At 34.9% G+C, this 16,468-nt stretch overlaps 1 protein-coding gene across 1 annotated transcript in view; it reads right to left on the reverse strand.

The window, feature by feature from the left end:
- Positions 1-5,055: 5,055 nt before the first annotated feature.
- Positions 5,056-16,468, reverse strand: part of scf (Calumenin B scf) — a 39,710-nt gene continuing 28,297 nt past the window's right edge. Inside the window, exon 7 of the mRNA XM_083144280.1 lies at positions 5,056-7,078. Coding sequence (XP_083000406.1) covers positions 6,890-7,078 — 189 coding nt within the window. The 3' untranslated portion in view covers positions 5,056-6,889. The remainder of the gene's footprint in view (positions 7,079-16,468) is intronic.

Genomic DNA, 16,468 nt, shown 5'->3' on the forward strand with positions numbered 1-16,468 from the left:
AAAATAATTGTAATTCCAGTAACTCTTATCATTCTTGTAACAATAATTTCTTGCTGGTGAGATCCTATATACTGATGATGATCAATGCTGTTAACGTACTGAGCCATTTATTGGTGGCACTATTCCCTTGTCAGTGCAGTGGATATTCCATTGCTCGTTTTTGCACTGCAAGTTGTGTCTTACACAGCAATTAATGACATTTTGGTGTCTCTTACACAGCAATTAATGACATTTTGGTGTCTCTTACACCATGAATATCCACAGGATTTGTTCCGGGGGTGATGCAAACGAGGCACTTTCTTCCAGTGGTGCAGCAAAGGAGGCAAAATAGCGAGGCAGCTAAAAAAAAACGTAGCTGTTAGCAGGAATATATTCATATATGTCAGATAGTTATCTGGATATCTGAATTCTTCAGATACTAATTAAATAAATTACGCAGATATCTATAATCTACAATCTAGATAATCTGTATCTCCATGTAATAGACTGTCTTTATGAACCTTCTGCAAAATTAAGGGTTATGGTCGATTTTTCTGACTCTGTTGCCACATTCAAAATTCACCTCAAAATGGCGAGAAAAAATGTAGCTGTAGCGAAATTTTCGCTACAACTACAGGAATTTTGTAGCTTCGCTACCGCTACAACTATAATTTTCAAAATGTAGCGTCGCTACAGCTACAGCTACAAATTTTGTAGCTAGCTACAGTAGCGACGCTACAAGTAGCTCGCTACTTCTGACCACTGCGAGTGTATTTGCAAGCGATATATGAAGTCGATTGCAGTTGATTCTCCGGCGCAAGGTTGTAAGGTACAAATGGCCTTGTGTCCCTCTTCCAACTGAAACACTCTCGAAGACTTGTGAGGTATGGTGAAATTGATGATTGCCACCCAGAAGACCCAGTTTATAATCCTAAAGGGTAAGCTGAATGCTAATAAACACCCACAGATTCTTAGAAGAATAAAGGAAGCTAAATATCTATATGTAAAATTGCAAGAAATGAAACTATGACATGGATTATGTAACTTCAAAAGCTGACCCTGTAATAAATAAATTGGTACCCTTTGGCATGTAAAGGCATGGATCAGAGGTACCAAGTACAAAAAAGACATAGAACTATTCATCAACAAAGTGATAGATAAATATGGAGAAACTAGTACTCACTTTATTTCACGGATAAAGTGAGTACTAGTTTCTCCGTATTTATCTACTACCGCCTCTCTCTTCTCCTAATTATGAAAGTGATAGATGTTTTGGAAAGAAAGAAAGAAAGGCAAATCCGGTTTCTATTTAAATAATAGACACCAGTGAACTTGTATGCAACATTCAAGTATTTTCCATTCAATTTGAATTTTATGATTTGTAAAGAAGTAATAATAAAAACTTATATGACTGAAAGGCGTATAATTCATTTATATTGAAAATATAACTTAATATGTATGAAGTTAAAGGGAAAACTATGCAGAAATTGGAATTATTAATACAAACTTTAGTTTCATGGCTTTTAAATAACATATTGTCAAACCTATTACTATTTATAGTAGAAATTACAATACAATATATTATTTAAATACATTACACAATAAATTCATCCATCTCACAATAAACCAACAGCAAAAATTACATAAATTGTGCAGTATTATACCATAAGAAGACTAAAATAATTCAAATTTTGTTCTAATTGTCTCATTTACTGTTTCTATATCTTAAGCTCTGAAGTATCCGACTTAATTTCTGATACAAACCTTAGTTTGAAGAATTTATTTATGATAATTTTCATAGTTCCATAATCCTACATGTGCATGTCACAAAAGGGTAACAGAATTTCTCACACCCATCATAGGCAAAAAATGTTTATAAAAAAATATGTAGTAATATTTTTAGAAACTACAAGCAGCTAAATGTCGAGTCAAGTTTGCTTTGTGAAAATATAATCCAATTGTTTCAGTACACCCATATATTTCACAGTTTTTTTAAAAGACTGAGGAAGGTCATAAAGTCATGTCTCAGAAGTGTCACACCTGTCACAAGTACAAAAAAAGTATTTTCTGCAATTAAATACCTTTCATAAAGGAAAATGAAATTACATGAATTGATAAGAGTTACATATTTGAAGGTGCTGAGAAAATAATTTTTAAAAATGAATGTAAATTTCTCTGAATATCACACCCCCTCACAATGGAATTGCCCTTATCTGGCCTCATAACCAGCATATATTTTTTATTCAACACAAAGCTAGCATTTTTATGCAGATTAAAATAAGTTTCCATTATTGCACAAATTTTCACTATCAAAATAAATTAGAACAAAATATAATTACTGGAAGATGAAATTTATATTTATCGTACTTGTTGTGGATAAAAGAAATTGTTGAAAAACTCTTTCATGTCTCAATAGTTTGTGCACTGCTTCTACATGTCATATTTTTCTCATTCTCTCTCTCTATTGCTCTCTCTACTCCTACCACAAGTTTTGTCACGTTGACTTTAATACTTTTATACATTATCCGCAATCAAAATTGCCATCATGGATGACGACTCTGAGGTACAGGATTAATTTTTGTGCCTCCTTTATCATGCTGTTATGTATATTGTGTTTCAATAAAGTAATTTTCCTCAGCAGTCCCCTGGTATCCCCAACAATGTAGTAACAAAAACAAATCATAGCTTCATTTCTATTTATATTATTGTTATTTAGCATTGCTTTTCTGCTAGTCGTTATCATGACAATGAAATTAAGATGAAATTAATGAAGGGACACTAACAAATAATACCCATGGATGCATGGGAACTTTGGTAGGGAGATCAGCCAAAAATCCAACATCACAGATTGCAATCACAACAAAAAATACAGATTTTCGTGGCCAATTTTTTTAAAAAAATCCAACCCCAGCAAATGATAGAACTAAAACAAGTTATGCATAGGGTTACCAGATGTCAGTTTTTACCCCGACATGTCCTATATTTTGACCGTCACATGATCATAATTAGGAAAAAACATGTTTCAGTTGAACAAAAAGAAATCATGCAAGTTACAAGTCCATGGACTACACTCCCAAACTCAATGGTGAAATTAATTTTTATTCAGTCCTTGCCCAAAAAGAAAAGAAAAGTTTGTTGTGCTACAAAACAAACTGACAAAGAGAAGCAATTAATGAACAAAGTTTTGGAGCCACATTCCGTTCAATGCTGTTTCCCATTCGTAATCAATATTTTGATTGTAAAATAGGGGGCATAAAGTGTTCAGGGTGTCCACCAGTCAAGAAAGTCAGGAAAAGGAAAGAAATGAACAAGTAGGTCAAGAAATCAATAAAAAGTTAAAAATCATACTTGTGGTCAAGAATTTTTGCTAAAACAATGACTGATTGGTTGATTAAGTTCATTTTACTTCACTTTTCTGCCCCTTTGGCTAATCGCAAATGTGAGGATATGTGATTGTAAGATAAGATGGACAAAGGGACAATCACAAAGATATAGGGACGACAACATGAGCACCACATACCATTATACTGGTTGGGAGTCAAGATGCCAAACCCTCGCTAGTCTACCAAATGCAGTTTAGGATGCATTAATAGATAAAGCAGGTACAATTCTCTTGTTAAATACTTCAGTTTTTATCTTAACTGGCTTTTGGTACAGGTTTTTCATTAAATAGATATGTATTTTCTAAATTGCTAATTTCCAACTTTACCTAAGTAGGGGTCGAATAAATAAAGGTTCATAAAAACGAAAAAAGTCAAGAATTTTGGATTTGTTATTTTAGTAGACACCCTCCAAAATGTAACTTCTGGAACCTTTTCAAATCACGGTAATTGCTGAATATTTGTTTGTCATTACAGGTCATAATGCAAATGTTGAGAGAATACTTCTTTCATTACCATCAGCACAACTGACTCACGAGAGAAATAATTTTTTCACAAGTCTGTGAAAAGTTTGGTACTGGTCCCTATAATTTAAGAGTTGGGCTGTCCTCTCTCTCATAAATATATATTGACCAAATCTGAAATTTTGAGAAAAATTGGCTCCTCTGAAAAGTACCAGTTAAAACATGTAGTACATATGGAGCGAATTTATAATATAGAGAAAGTCTCCAATTTTGTTAATTTTCGGTATACTAACTAATTTTGACCTCCTAGTCACATCTGAAAATTTGAAAAAAAGCCGATTGAATTTTTATATATATATATATATATATATATATATATATAGGTATATATGTGTAGTTTTACGAACAAAAATGTAATCTCCTGTCATTGTGTCCAACCACGCCGTTGATTTACAAGAAAATGATTTATGATGTTCAATTCTAGTACGATCCCTATTTTTTCGTTGAATTTAGGGGTGAAATGAGTGCTAATGGAACCTAACCTAACAGGCCTAACCTAACCTTGTGTGAATGGTTTTTGGGGCTAACGTCAATGGTTTGTGGGGCTACCCAAAGATGGTTTGTGGGGCTACCTGTGGATGATTTTTGGGGCTAAAGTCAATGGTTTGTGGGGCTACCCATGGATGGTTTTTTGCGCTAACAAACAATTTTTCATCAAAATGTACAATTTCCAGATGTGACCCCCGGTTTTTTACAACAGATTCGTGATTAGGAGGCCAAAATTAGTTAGAATACCGAAAATTAACGAAATTGGAGACTTTCTCTATATTGTAAATTCTTACCGTACATATTAAGAGGAGCATTGTTCTGTATGATTACAAGTTTGGAAACTCTGCATTCAAGAATTCATTAAGAATTTTTTTTTCTTTAAATTGAAAAGTGTCAGTTTTAAGTTCTATACAAATATGTATTATTTATTGCAAATGTTTTGTGTCCTACATTTTGGGACATCATGTACTACTTTTCCCCTGTAGCGATCTGATAACCCTAGTTATGCATATTTTACAGATGATAATTACAGTATTCTTAAAAAGAACAAAACGTTATACATTTTACACCTCTTCAGAAAGACAAAGATAAGGTTGAATTCCAGGTTAAGCAACTTTTCAATAAATTATATTTCTTATTCTAACAGCACTACAAGGGAGTAAGATAGAAATAATAATTCAAACTAACAGAAAAATGCTTTATTTTTATAAAATTATTAACTCGTACACTAACTTAAGTAGATCCATGGAAATTTTTCATTTAGCCTGAGAGAAGATACACACACATACTACTCATTAGCACCAATAGATTCGCAAGTGTAGACCCAGCTTTCACACTTACTGAGAAGCAAAATGGGTTAATGCAAAAAAAAAAAGTATAACAGGTAACTCGTTGATGCTGGTACACTCATCTAAATTAAGTGGGATAATAAAATAATAGAAAAATGACCTTAAGGACAAAAAATGTACATAAGAACTGAAAAAGCTTGATTTGCAACAAGCTAATGAAATCAAAAGAAAAGGGACAGTTTTAGATAATGTTGAATACAATCAACGGCTTTTACTATAAATGGCCGATTTTTACAAGAATGATACAGACCATTGCAGGAAAACAAACTGATGCTTTTTTGCATGCATTTCAAAGTTCCAAGTATTTCAAAAAGTTGTCAATTTGTCAAAAAACTTGTTTCTATAGATAATACTTCATTTTGCAGCTCTAATTAATCTCAGACACACACTATAGTAGTACCACTACTACTACTACTATCTGATAGGTTCTTCTTAAGAACAGAGTAACAGAAGACCCTACATGGATTACAAAATTTTTATTAATGAACATCAACATTCTGTTCTGCCAACATTTTTAAAAACTCAGAATATGGGAATATGGTAGGGGAAATATGCATTTCTCTCCTAGTTGCAAATCAAGCTTCTTCAAAAACAATTTATTCACACAAAATAGAATTTTGAATTTATATGCCAGCTTATATATTATTTTCAATTTTTTCATTATGCATCAAGCATTCAAAACCAGAAAAAATAAAAATTATGTATATAAAAAAGTATCCAAAAATGTTCAGTGCTTTTCTATATAAACAACAGTGCTCATCCTTTTTCTACAAAATATTTTAACAATATCTTATTGATCCAACAACATTGCACTTATGGAAAATAATGCAAACAATACTTTAGTAAAAATCTGGTTTTAAAATGTATTGTTTGTTTCTAATACATTTGAGATTCCAATTTTTCTTGAGAGGTATCAGGAAAATGTCAATGAAGATATACAAATAAACCAACTAATTAAGCTAGTGTGTGAAAAAATCAGACTTGACAAATGATGGTTGTACAAAATACTTGAAGAAAACATTCATAACATAAACTATATATAATAACAGATCTGCAATGCAATAACACTTGTACTTGGACAGCAAGAACACACTTTCACAACAGCCGCTTGAACTGCATTACACTGACATATACTATAAATATTTTTTCGCCTCTTGAAACTTTTTTCATTCCATTGATATATATTGAAAATAATCCCATTATTTAATTGATTGTACATCTTCTGCTTCTTTATATAACTCATTCACTCCTGAATATGTATGCTTTCAAATTAAAGTTAAGTTACTCTTAGTGTCATATCTCACACTCATCAAATTATAAATATATATAATAAAATCAGTGGTATAAACATACTTGAAATAGGTATAAAAAAGAAATATAAATATGTAAAAAAATTGTTAAAAATATACAAAATTAGGACACACATATATAATTCACCTGACATTTTTTTAAAGCAAAAGTACTCGAAAGGAAGACAAGCTAGAACATTCAAAACTTATTGTCAGCTTGTAAGTATATATTAAAATTATAGACAAGAGTGTGCAGTCTTTAGAGTATTTTTGTAATATTTCATGCTACTTATTTACGCTTTTGTTTCAAAATGTCAGAGTGGCTAATTACTAGTTATACATAAAAATTATAATTGAAATAGCTTAAATGTTATGTATGTTTAAAACTCATCATGTCTCACTAGGGCCTCTCCAAAATCTGTTGCTTGGGATCCAACAAAAAGATCATACTTTTCCATGATTTCCTGTTTTGTTAATTTTTTATCTTGATCAGTGTCTGACATGTAGATAAGATGCTTGGCTTCTGCTTCTGCATGGTCAAAGTCAGGTGGGATTATCCAGTTTTTTACCTGGAAAGGAATATTAAGATTCAGTTTACATGCAGCCAGGGGAAAAAAATAAGTGTTGCCACCTCCAAGGCCAGTATGAAACTGCAACTCTGAAATTTGTATGAATATTTTGAGGATAGTGGATTTTCACAGAATTAGTCTGTGGTTGATTTAATAATTATAATCCTTCGTTGGTATGTGGTGAGGGTGGCATTCACTGTGAATTTCATTGTTCTTCGTCCTTTTTTGGAATATCTTTTTGCATTTATCATATTAACAAGAGTTAAAAATATTTATTGCCTAATATGTATCACTTATTTCATTGTTCTTTGCCCATTTTTGGAATATATTTTTGCATTTATCATATTAACAAGAGTTAAAAATATTTATTGCCTAATATGTATCACTTATAAGTTAATATTTAGCTTATTTATTATATAACAAAAAAAATGATATTGTTGTGTTGCAATATTACTGATTATCAAGGTTTTGGTACAAAAACTGGGCATATTTCAGTATCAAAAATGGTATGCAAAATGGCATTTCAGTGTTAAAATGGTGAATAAAAACCTAAATTTGATTCACAAACTATACTTATTACACAAAATTAACATTTCAATTCTAATAGTTCAGTTATATAGTTATCGGAGTATTAAGTTTATTCTTGTGTAAAGGAGTGCATTTTTGCTTCTCAAATATATACAGCAGAATTAATCAATATTCATTAACTTCTTGCATAACTCACAGGATAATTAAGACCTCAGATAATGTTGCATTGGTAACAACATGTTTCTTTTGCAGTTTATTTCACATCATTTTGTGAAAAACATGGTAGCAAAATGCACTTCACAAAACATGAAAAATTAACATTACAATGTGCTATTTTAAATTTTGTGCTTTCGTCAAAAACAAAATATGGATACCCCTACTGATTACCTATTATGATATAATTTATCAAGTATAAAAATTATTATAATTTTACTTGGAATATAATTTTGATGTTAACTAATTTGTATAACATAAGTAATAAATACCATAATTTATTATTTGTTGACGAGAAGGATGTACATTCTACTTCCTAGTTTAATCCCACCCAATATATTGTGGAGAAAGGACAAGTAAATTAGGTTCATCTTCACAAGGAGATTGGTCCGTGTTGCTATCATGATCACTTTTAAATGACTCCTCAACAGATTAGGCCTGCTGTTCCTTATTCGTGATGAATATCAGATTTCAAACATCATTTAGCCAAAAATAGTAGCAGTAATAAGTAAATGGATCAGACCAGAAAACAATGATACAATGCAAATTCAGTGAGCACAAAAATAAAATATGTTTGCCGAAAATGGTTACGTGGTTGGTATGCGTGAGAGAGTAGTGTTCACAAAACACAGACTACCATCAAAATGGCATGTCTGTGCAAACTGTGAGCAGTGCCACAACCCACAACTGGTATCACCTGGTCACAGACATTACCAATGACAACTACTCAAGACCAGAAAGTGATATCTTTATTTGGACCTGGAAAACTTATAATTATATCATACGTTAAGCGGCACACTCACATGTATACCAAGGAAGGGTTAATATAGCTAATTTGTACCATTGGGATGATTTATTGGATGGAGGTAAAGAAACAAAAAGTGTAAGGAAGTATACTAGCCCTATATAAAAGTCCCCTAATTGGAATTACCTAGGGAAACTGAATGCAACCAAAGTAAAACGTCAGCCAGGATGGATTGATAGAATGACACAACTCATCTTTCAACATCAGTTTTATGCAAGCTAGAATCTTTATTATGGTTTGAAACAAGCATCAGCAGTTTCCAAGTTATTGGAAACCTTATAACACATTTTTTAAAGTCTTCAAATACAAACAAGGGAAAGAAAACACATGACTGATTTTACATTTTAATTTGAATCTGTTTCCATTGCTTGAAGAAAGGGAGAAAGAAAAAAAAATGGTTTCATGAAATTTCGCTTTTTCAGAAAACTATTCTCAGTACACATACTTAGTAATGAAGTCTTGGAAGTAATAATCTTTTTCACGGATGAAGTCAGAGCCATGTTCACTGATATTTTTGTCCTTTATCATGTTACTAGGTACAAAATAATACCGTATTTACGAACGTGAAGTTTCGTGTTTCTGCGTTGCACAATTGGATAGCTTTTATCAGATTAATTTTGAAGGCTCACTGCCTTCATTCGCCAAGAGTATGGCGTCTGGAGCGGAGATGGTGGCACATCACTTCTTTGTTCATTCCCGGGTGGTAGTAGTTGCATTTTCTCCCTTTTGGCAGTGCTGGTGTGTTTCCTGGCTTGTGTAGTCTGCTGTAATTTTCACTTTCCGTCGTCAGGTGGCATTGCCGAGTGGTGGTGTTGGTCTGTCTTCTACATTGTGTTGCTCCGTGTGGTGTGGTTCCTGTTCTTTGCGAGGTCGAGCTACTGCATTTCTTCGGGATTTTTTGAAGGATGGCATGTCCAGTTGGGTGTGCCTGTCCATTGTCTAGGTTCAGTGCTGGTTTCTGTTGGATGATGGAATGGGTTTCTTTGATAGTGTTTGTGGTGTGAACAGCCTGATCCTGGTCTGTCTTTCTTGTCATCTTTAATGTGATCCATTCTTGAACAGTACAGATGGTTCTGCCGATGTAGCTGTCGTGGCATTGGCATAGGGCTTTGTGTACACCAGGGGATGCAAGTTTTGGTAGGTAGTATCTCTGGCAAGTTGGGTAGGACTATTTTGATCTGGAATACAGGTTTGGTGTGCCAGTCTGATGTTAAAGGGTTTGAGAGCCTTGGATAATTTGCCTGATGTGGTGGGGTGGTATGGAGGAAAAATGAGCCATTTGGGTTTGGGATTTTGGTTCGGGTTATCTCTTGTCCCATGGGTGTCTGAGCTGACTGTTTTTCACACCACATGGAAAGCTGGTGCTCGGTGTAACTGGTGCTTAGTCCTATGTCAGTGATGCATGCTATTTCATCATAGTTTGTCTTCCGTGCAGGTGTGTGAAGGCTCTTCTATAGAAGTTCATCCACACTCCAGCTTTCTGTTTTGACGAGTGGTTGGATTTTGCGTGGATGTACTGGGTTCCTGAGCCTGGTTTTCTGTATATGGAGGTGATGAATTTGTCTTGGCGTAGGATGCTGAGATCGAGAAAAGAGAGGTGGCCATTTTCTTCCTTCTGTACAGTGAATTTTATTTGGGAAGTATGTTGTTGAGGGCAGTTAGGAGGCAGTTTAGGTTTTCGTTCGATTTAAAACAACTAGGGTGTCATAGGCATATCTTCTGTATCTTATGTGCGTGGTTGAGTGAGTACTGATTTCTCTGCCACATGCAGTACAATGTTGACAGGGGTGCAGAAAGGGGATTTGCCCATCGCTAGGCTTGAGTTGGTGTTTTTTTAAGTCCACTTTATGCACAGTAAGGCTAATCGGGACTAGACCTACAGTTTAAAGTGGGATCCGAACCACTTGTGCCTCCACCGGGTATCGAACCCGGGACCCCTTGATTACAAGGCAATGACGTCCCATCGCTAGGCACTCTGTTTGGTGGAGGAAACAATCTTCGAACTGGAAATAGTTGTGGGTGAGGCAGGCTTGTAGGAGGTTGCAGATTTCATCAGTTACGAATGGGGGGGTGTCGCTGCTGTTGAACCATGTTCTGGTAGTCAAATGCAAGGCTGATTGGAATATAGTACATATCAAACGTTGTTGGCTTTGATGAAAGACGTGCCATTTTTTCTTCTTTCTTTCTTTTCTTAAAGGCTGTTCTTTAGGCAGCAGCTTAGCTTGTTGTGAGCAGTGAGTTTCTGGAAGAGCCATTTGGTCAGGTGAGCCTTCAAGATTAATCGGGTAGAAAACTATCCAATTGTGTAACGCAGAAACATGAAACTTCACGTACGGAATACTTAAACTGAATTTATCGCATCCATCATGAATACTGTATTTCTTCGAATCTAAGGTGCACCTTATTTACGGCTTTTGTATGCTGAAAATTTAGGTGCCTTGGACTTGAGTATATATACATATAAATGTACCATACTACTAGTGTAATAGAGTGTAATATGCAGTTATTGTTCAAATGGTAAATGTAAATGCTAATGGCAATGGTAGTATTGTGAATGGTAAATATAACAAATTTAATACTACGATCTTGTTCAGGGTGGCTACAGACAAGCAGAAATGAAATTCCCTGACATTTCCAGTTTTCCCAGGACAAATTTTGCATTTTTCGCTGACAATTTTGAACAAAATCGATGTATTTGTACATGGAAAATAAACTCATACAGCTTTCAGGTATGGACTGTATTAAGTATCTATATTAGCTTACAAGAAATTGACTTAATTTCTCTATGATTTATATTCGTTCTGAAAAATAGTGAATTTGAAAAATTATTACAATTCACAAGCTAGGGAGTGACTTTTATAGAGTTTTCTCACTTGCACGAAAGCTTAAATAAAATATTTGATTATATTTAAAGTTATGACTAAATGAGATTAAGACTTTCTCATTATTAAATGTTGATATTTCGCCTGCTACTTGCAAGAACGATGACCAAAAACTTATTTTCAAAGCATTAACGCTTGTATCCTAAGTCTCTTAATGCATGCACAATGGTGAATTAGCAGATTGTTTGATGTGAACATGGCACCACATGGCATCCGCTTGGCAACCAAAACCATAACATATCATAAACCTGTTTCTCGGGACTAAACGTTGAAAGTGAAGCAATGGAATTGTACAAAACAAAGTGTCATATTACCTTATATTATCAATGTGAATTCTCTCTCGGAGCAAACATTCACAGTATATCCAAGTACCGTGAAACTTACAACACATTGTTACCTATATTGTTGCCAAAAATTGAGTGTGTGTGTGTGTAGAGGGGAATCTACTGCAATGCACAGGCATCTAATTTTACTAATCAGACAGGATAAGATGGGAACATGCTGTTAATAACATTTCCATAAAAAAAAGGTAAAGTGCTCCCCTGTGCTTAGCACCCTGTCATGAAGGCGTATAGGGGGTGTGGGGGTAACGCCCCACACTTTCTTGATCCGGTCGTGAGTGGAGGTGATGTGATCAGCATCACGCCCCTGACCACCTTTACCCCCCAGGGTTTCCCCCAGGTACCCATGTTATTCGACGCTGGGTGGGCGCCGGGGCCGCTTCCAACGTTAGAAAAGTTCCCGGATTTGAACCAGATGGGGATCGAACCCAGGACCTTGAGCATGGTAGTCAGACACATTACCGACTGAGCCACCGTGGCCACTTTAATAATATTTAACCTCTTAACATACAGATTTTTAAAGAAAAATTGTTCGATTTTATTGTAATTTTTTTATTACTAGTTTGAAATAATCAGTTAAGAACATGATAAATAGTTATAATAATATTGATTGTTGACAACTCAACAATGAGATACATGCGTCTGAAAAGCCCCTAAAATAAAATCCCGAGTATACTCGTGCTCTCGTGCTATCAATGAGTAAAATATTACAAATAGAACTTGTTAAAAAATCATGATAAGTTATTTTAATAATCAAAATAAACACAAAATAGCACTGAAACACTAACCAATAACCACTGTCTGGCACTTGCAAAGTCAGTTTCCGATGAATCTGACATATCACTTTCTTCTGAACTTTCTTCGGAGCTATCTGAACCACTAAACTCAATATCAATCTCTTCTTCAATCTCCATTTTCGCAAAAGAAGAAGAATACCGTCAAGAAACATTGAAGAAAACAAAGGCACCCTAACTGACTTTTTCACACCTACGCCCTAGACGAAAATAAACGTCAAAAGAAGGAGATTATTGACATCTACTGGAAAGGCAAAGAAAATAAAACTTCAACAGCACTATTAGTGACATCTACCGGAAAAACAAGTAAACAACAACTTCAACAGCACTATCTAGCGGAAACATGCAGAAACATAGAAAAACGAGTATAATCGTCCTTTTAAAATGTGTACGGATAAAAAGAAGTTACCCCGAATATACTCGGGATATTATATTTTCATGGAAATTAAAAACCCGAATATACTCGGGCTTTTATGTTAAAAGGTTAATAACATTTCCATACGTTTATATATGAGGCATGTCCAGAAAGTAAGTTCCGATATTGTTGTAATGCTGTGCTAGTGATTGGAGCCCGACGTGCAGATACAGATAGGAAGAGGTGGTATGTGTCTGTAATGTGATACAGCTTCATTGTTGTGAAGGGAGTCAATTTAAGAACAGAGTTATACGAGGGCCAAACTATCTTCTGGCTGTATTCACAGCACAGAATGGTTATTTTGGCAAAATCCTTGTTTCTGTACTGGCCACTTCAGGTAGGAGGTATTCTAAGGTTGTCGATTGTTGCTCAAAGAGGAGGGGCAGCGGTGGGCCTAATTGGCTGTTTGACAGCAAGTTTCTTCGTAGGTAAAAGTGGCAACAGGGGTCACTGCCATAAACATGGGTCCCACGCCAGGAGTTAGCTTGGTTGATTGATTTGCTTTATTTTACTTCACTTTTTGTGTCACTTTTGGTTAATTTGTGAAGATGGGGATTAATGATGACATGATGAAATTGATGAATGGACACTCACAAACATCCATGCTCAGGCTGGAATTCGAACCCGGGACACCTGGTGTTGTAGCACAATGTGACCACAACTCTGACATGGGGACCAGCAGGAGTTAACTTGGCTCAACTCTATGAGAAAGATGGCAGTTCTAATATACTGACTGCATGCTGTAATCAGATTTTTGCACGCTAAGAAGCGGATACTGGCAGAGATCCACCGGAACTTGTGAGAGGTGTAAGGACTGGATGCAATAAGTGACAGTATGTCAATACATTTGAAATTCAACATTTAGAGGTTCGTCAAATGTGTCTGCCTCACTGGAAATTTCTCCTCCCCCACCTCCTCATCTTCCATCACTTGTTTCTGGCCCCGTGGTTGTGTCTAATGCATAATAGACCTAAATGTTTATGCCAAAGGCTGGCAAGATGATTTCCCTTTTAAGTGCAGCTCTTATTACAACTTCAAAATCAAGTCTGGCAGGTACATTGCATCACATCAGATCTACAGTTCAACAAAAAAACATTTGTCAATCGACACAAAATTCCCTTGACATTTCCCTGACTTTTTTGACCTCTCTAATTTCCTGACTTTTCCAGGTTTTCCAGGTCTGTTGCCACCCTGTTGTTCTAATGAAGTTCCAGTACGTATTATGCACCTTAAATTGGAAGTACATTTCTTTCTCAAAAGCTAAAGAAATAATTAAGATGGCATCTTGGATTCGAAGAAATATAGTATAATGCTCAGCTTCAACTATTCACAAAAATAGCTTCAAGTGATGATAAAATAAGCAAACTGTAACAAAGTTTACATGCAAGTTGCATAAATACAACTAATCCAAGTAATCCAAAATTTGCCCAATTCTAATTTGAATCATTAATAACATGGAAACAGTGCAAGATTCCTTGTTGAATGTCTAATATTTCATATCAAATCAGTTTGTCAGAATCGGTAAAATTTCATATCTCTCCAGTGGTCATAAAAACTAATATACGATATCTCCCATGTGTTGCAAATACAATGGTGAAAATTATGAAATTATCTTATCTATTAAAAACTGACTTATAATTTTATTTCAGTACCTTGTTAGTAAGTGTTAAATCCCCATTATATGCTATTCAAATAATTCAAGTTTATTGAACACTCCTGCAAAGTAAATTAAGAAAAATTTACATAAATACATTCTGACGTGATCCCCAGGAAGGCAGTGCCTTCAATCTTTTCCATATAAAGATTAAAATAATCTACAAGTTCCTTTCTCACCGTTATATTTAAAATTGCTTACGGCTAACGATGCAGGGTTACAATAGAAAAATGGTTAGCCATAACCATTTTAAATATAATCCTGAAGTAACCTGAATTCAAAATGGCATGTACATCATGCATTTGCATGCAAACTCCATGTAGTTTAGAAAAGTTGAGGGCAAAACAGAGCAACTTTTAATTTATTATTTTTATTTATTTATTTACTTTAAAGGTAAAACGAAACAAAAGTTATTGATACACAATCTTTGCTGTTGCCATTAGTAATACATTATTGTTACTACAATGGTTGTTGCGAAGAGGAGGCTAGGGTTTGAACCAGTCAATCCCTCCCAGAAATGAATGTCAAAAATACAGTTTAGTTAATTAATATTCCAACAGAAGAGCAAAACTAAAAATACGCATGTAAAATGCAGGAACTAGGGCAACTTCATGTTTTTATATGCTACCAACTCCAAAGAGTATATGTTTCCATTGTTTACAAATTTAAAAATAAGGATTTCTTTGAAGAGGAAGAGATAGTGTTCAGAGTGCAGAGCACATACAAGGCCAACCAGAGCTGTGTGAAGACACCAGTGGGAAGAACGGAGTGGTTCAGTATAAGTAATGGACTAAAACAGGGAAGTGCTCTATCCCCACTGCTCTTCATAATTACAATGGATGCAATTAACAAAGAGGTGGGGAAGAAGATAGGAGAGGAAGAGATGAAGGCCCTGTTGTTTGCTGATGACTTAGTAATATGGGGGAACAGGGAAGAAGAAGTACAGACAGCTTGATAGTTGGAATGAGGAAATCAGAAGAGCAGGAATGAAATTCAGTGCAGAAAAGAGTGAAGTGCTAATAACACCAAGAAACGAAGCCAGAAATGAACCAAGAATAAAGATGGACACGGAAGAGTTGAGGGTAGTGGAGAGTTTCAAATATCTAGGAAGCATAATTGAGAGAAGTGGAAGAATAGATGAGGAGGTAAACAGAAGAGGACAAATGAGTGATGAAGTATATCAAAGCGTTTGAAGATTAATATGGAACAGGGATGTACCTATGAAATGCAAGAAGGTAATATATAACACATACTATGTGCCGATAATTATGTATGGAGCAGAGACTTGGACAATGACAGAGAGAGACAAAAGAAAGATGCAGGCAGTGGAGATGAAATTTTTAAAAAAAGTATATTGGGGAAGACTAGAAGGGATAGAATAAGGAATGATGAGATCCGACAGACAGTGGGTGTGGTGAATCTTCAGGACAGGATAGATCAGGCACAGATGAGATGAATGAAGACACATGAAAAGGATGAATGCAGAAAGACTACCAGTAAGAGCTTACCATGCACAAGGAGTGGATTGGGATTATAATTTTGATGTACTGATTCAAGTGGTTAATTTAAAAAGTATTTTTTGTATATATTTAAGGGTAGGGCTGACCCAATAACAATATGTTCAAGCAGAGGTGGGGGGAGGGAGACAATTTCTTCTTGTGCTCTTCCCTTCTGTGGAAGTCTTTTATGTGACTGTTGGTATCGGCCGATACCACAGTGACTTGTTTTAATTGCAAATGACAAAATAAGGGACAGTAG

The sequence above is a fragment of the Lepisma saccharinum genome, chromosome 1, assembly GCF_977018435.1.
Source record: "Lepisma saccharinum chromosome 1, izLepSacc3.1, whole genome shotgun sequence".
In the NCBI taxonomy this organism is placed as follows: domain Eukaryota; kingdom Metazoa; phylum Arthropoda; class Insecta; order Zygentoma; family Lepismatidae; genus Lepisma; species Lepisma saccharinum.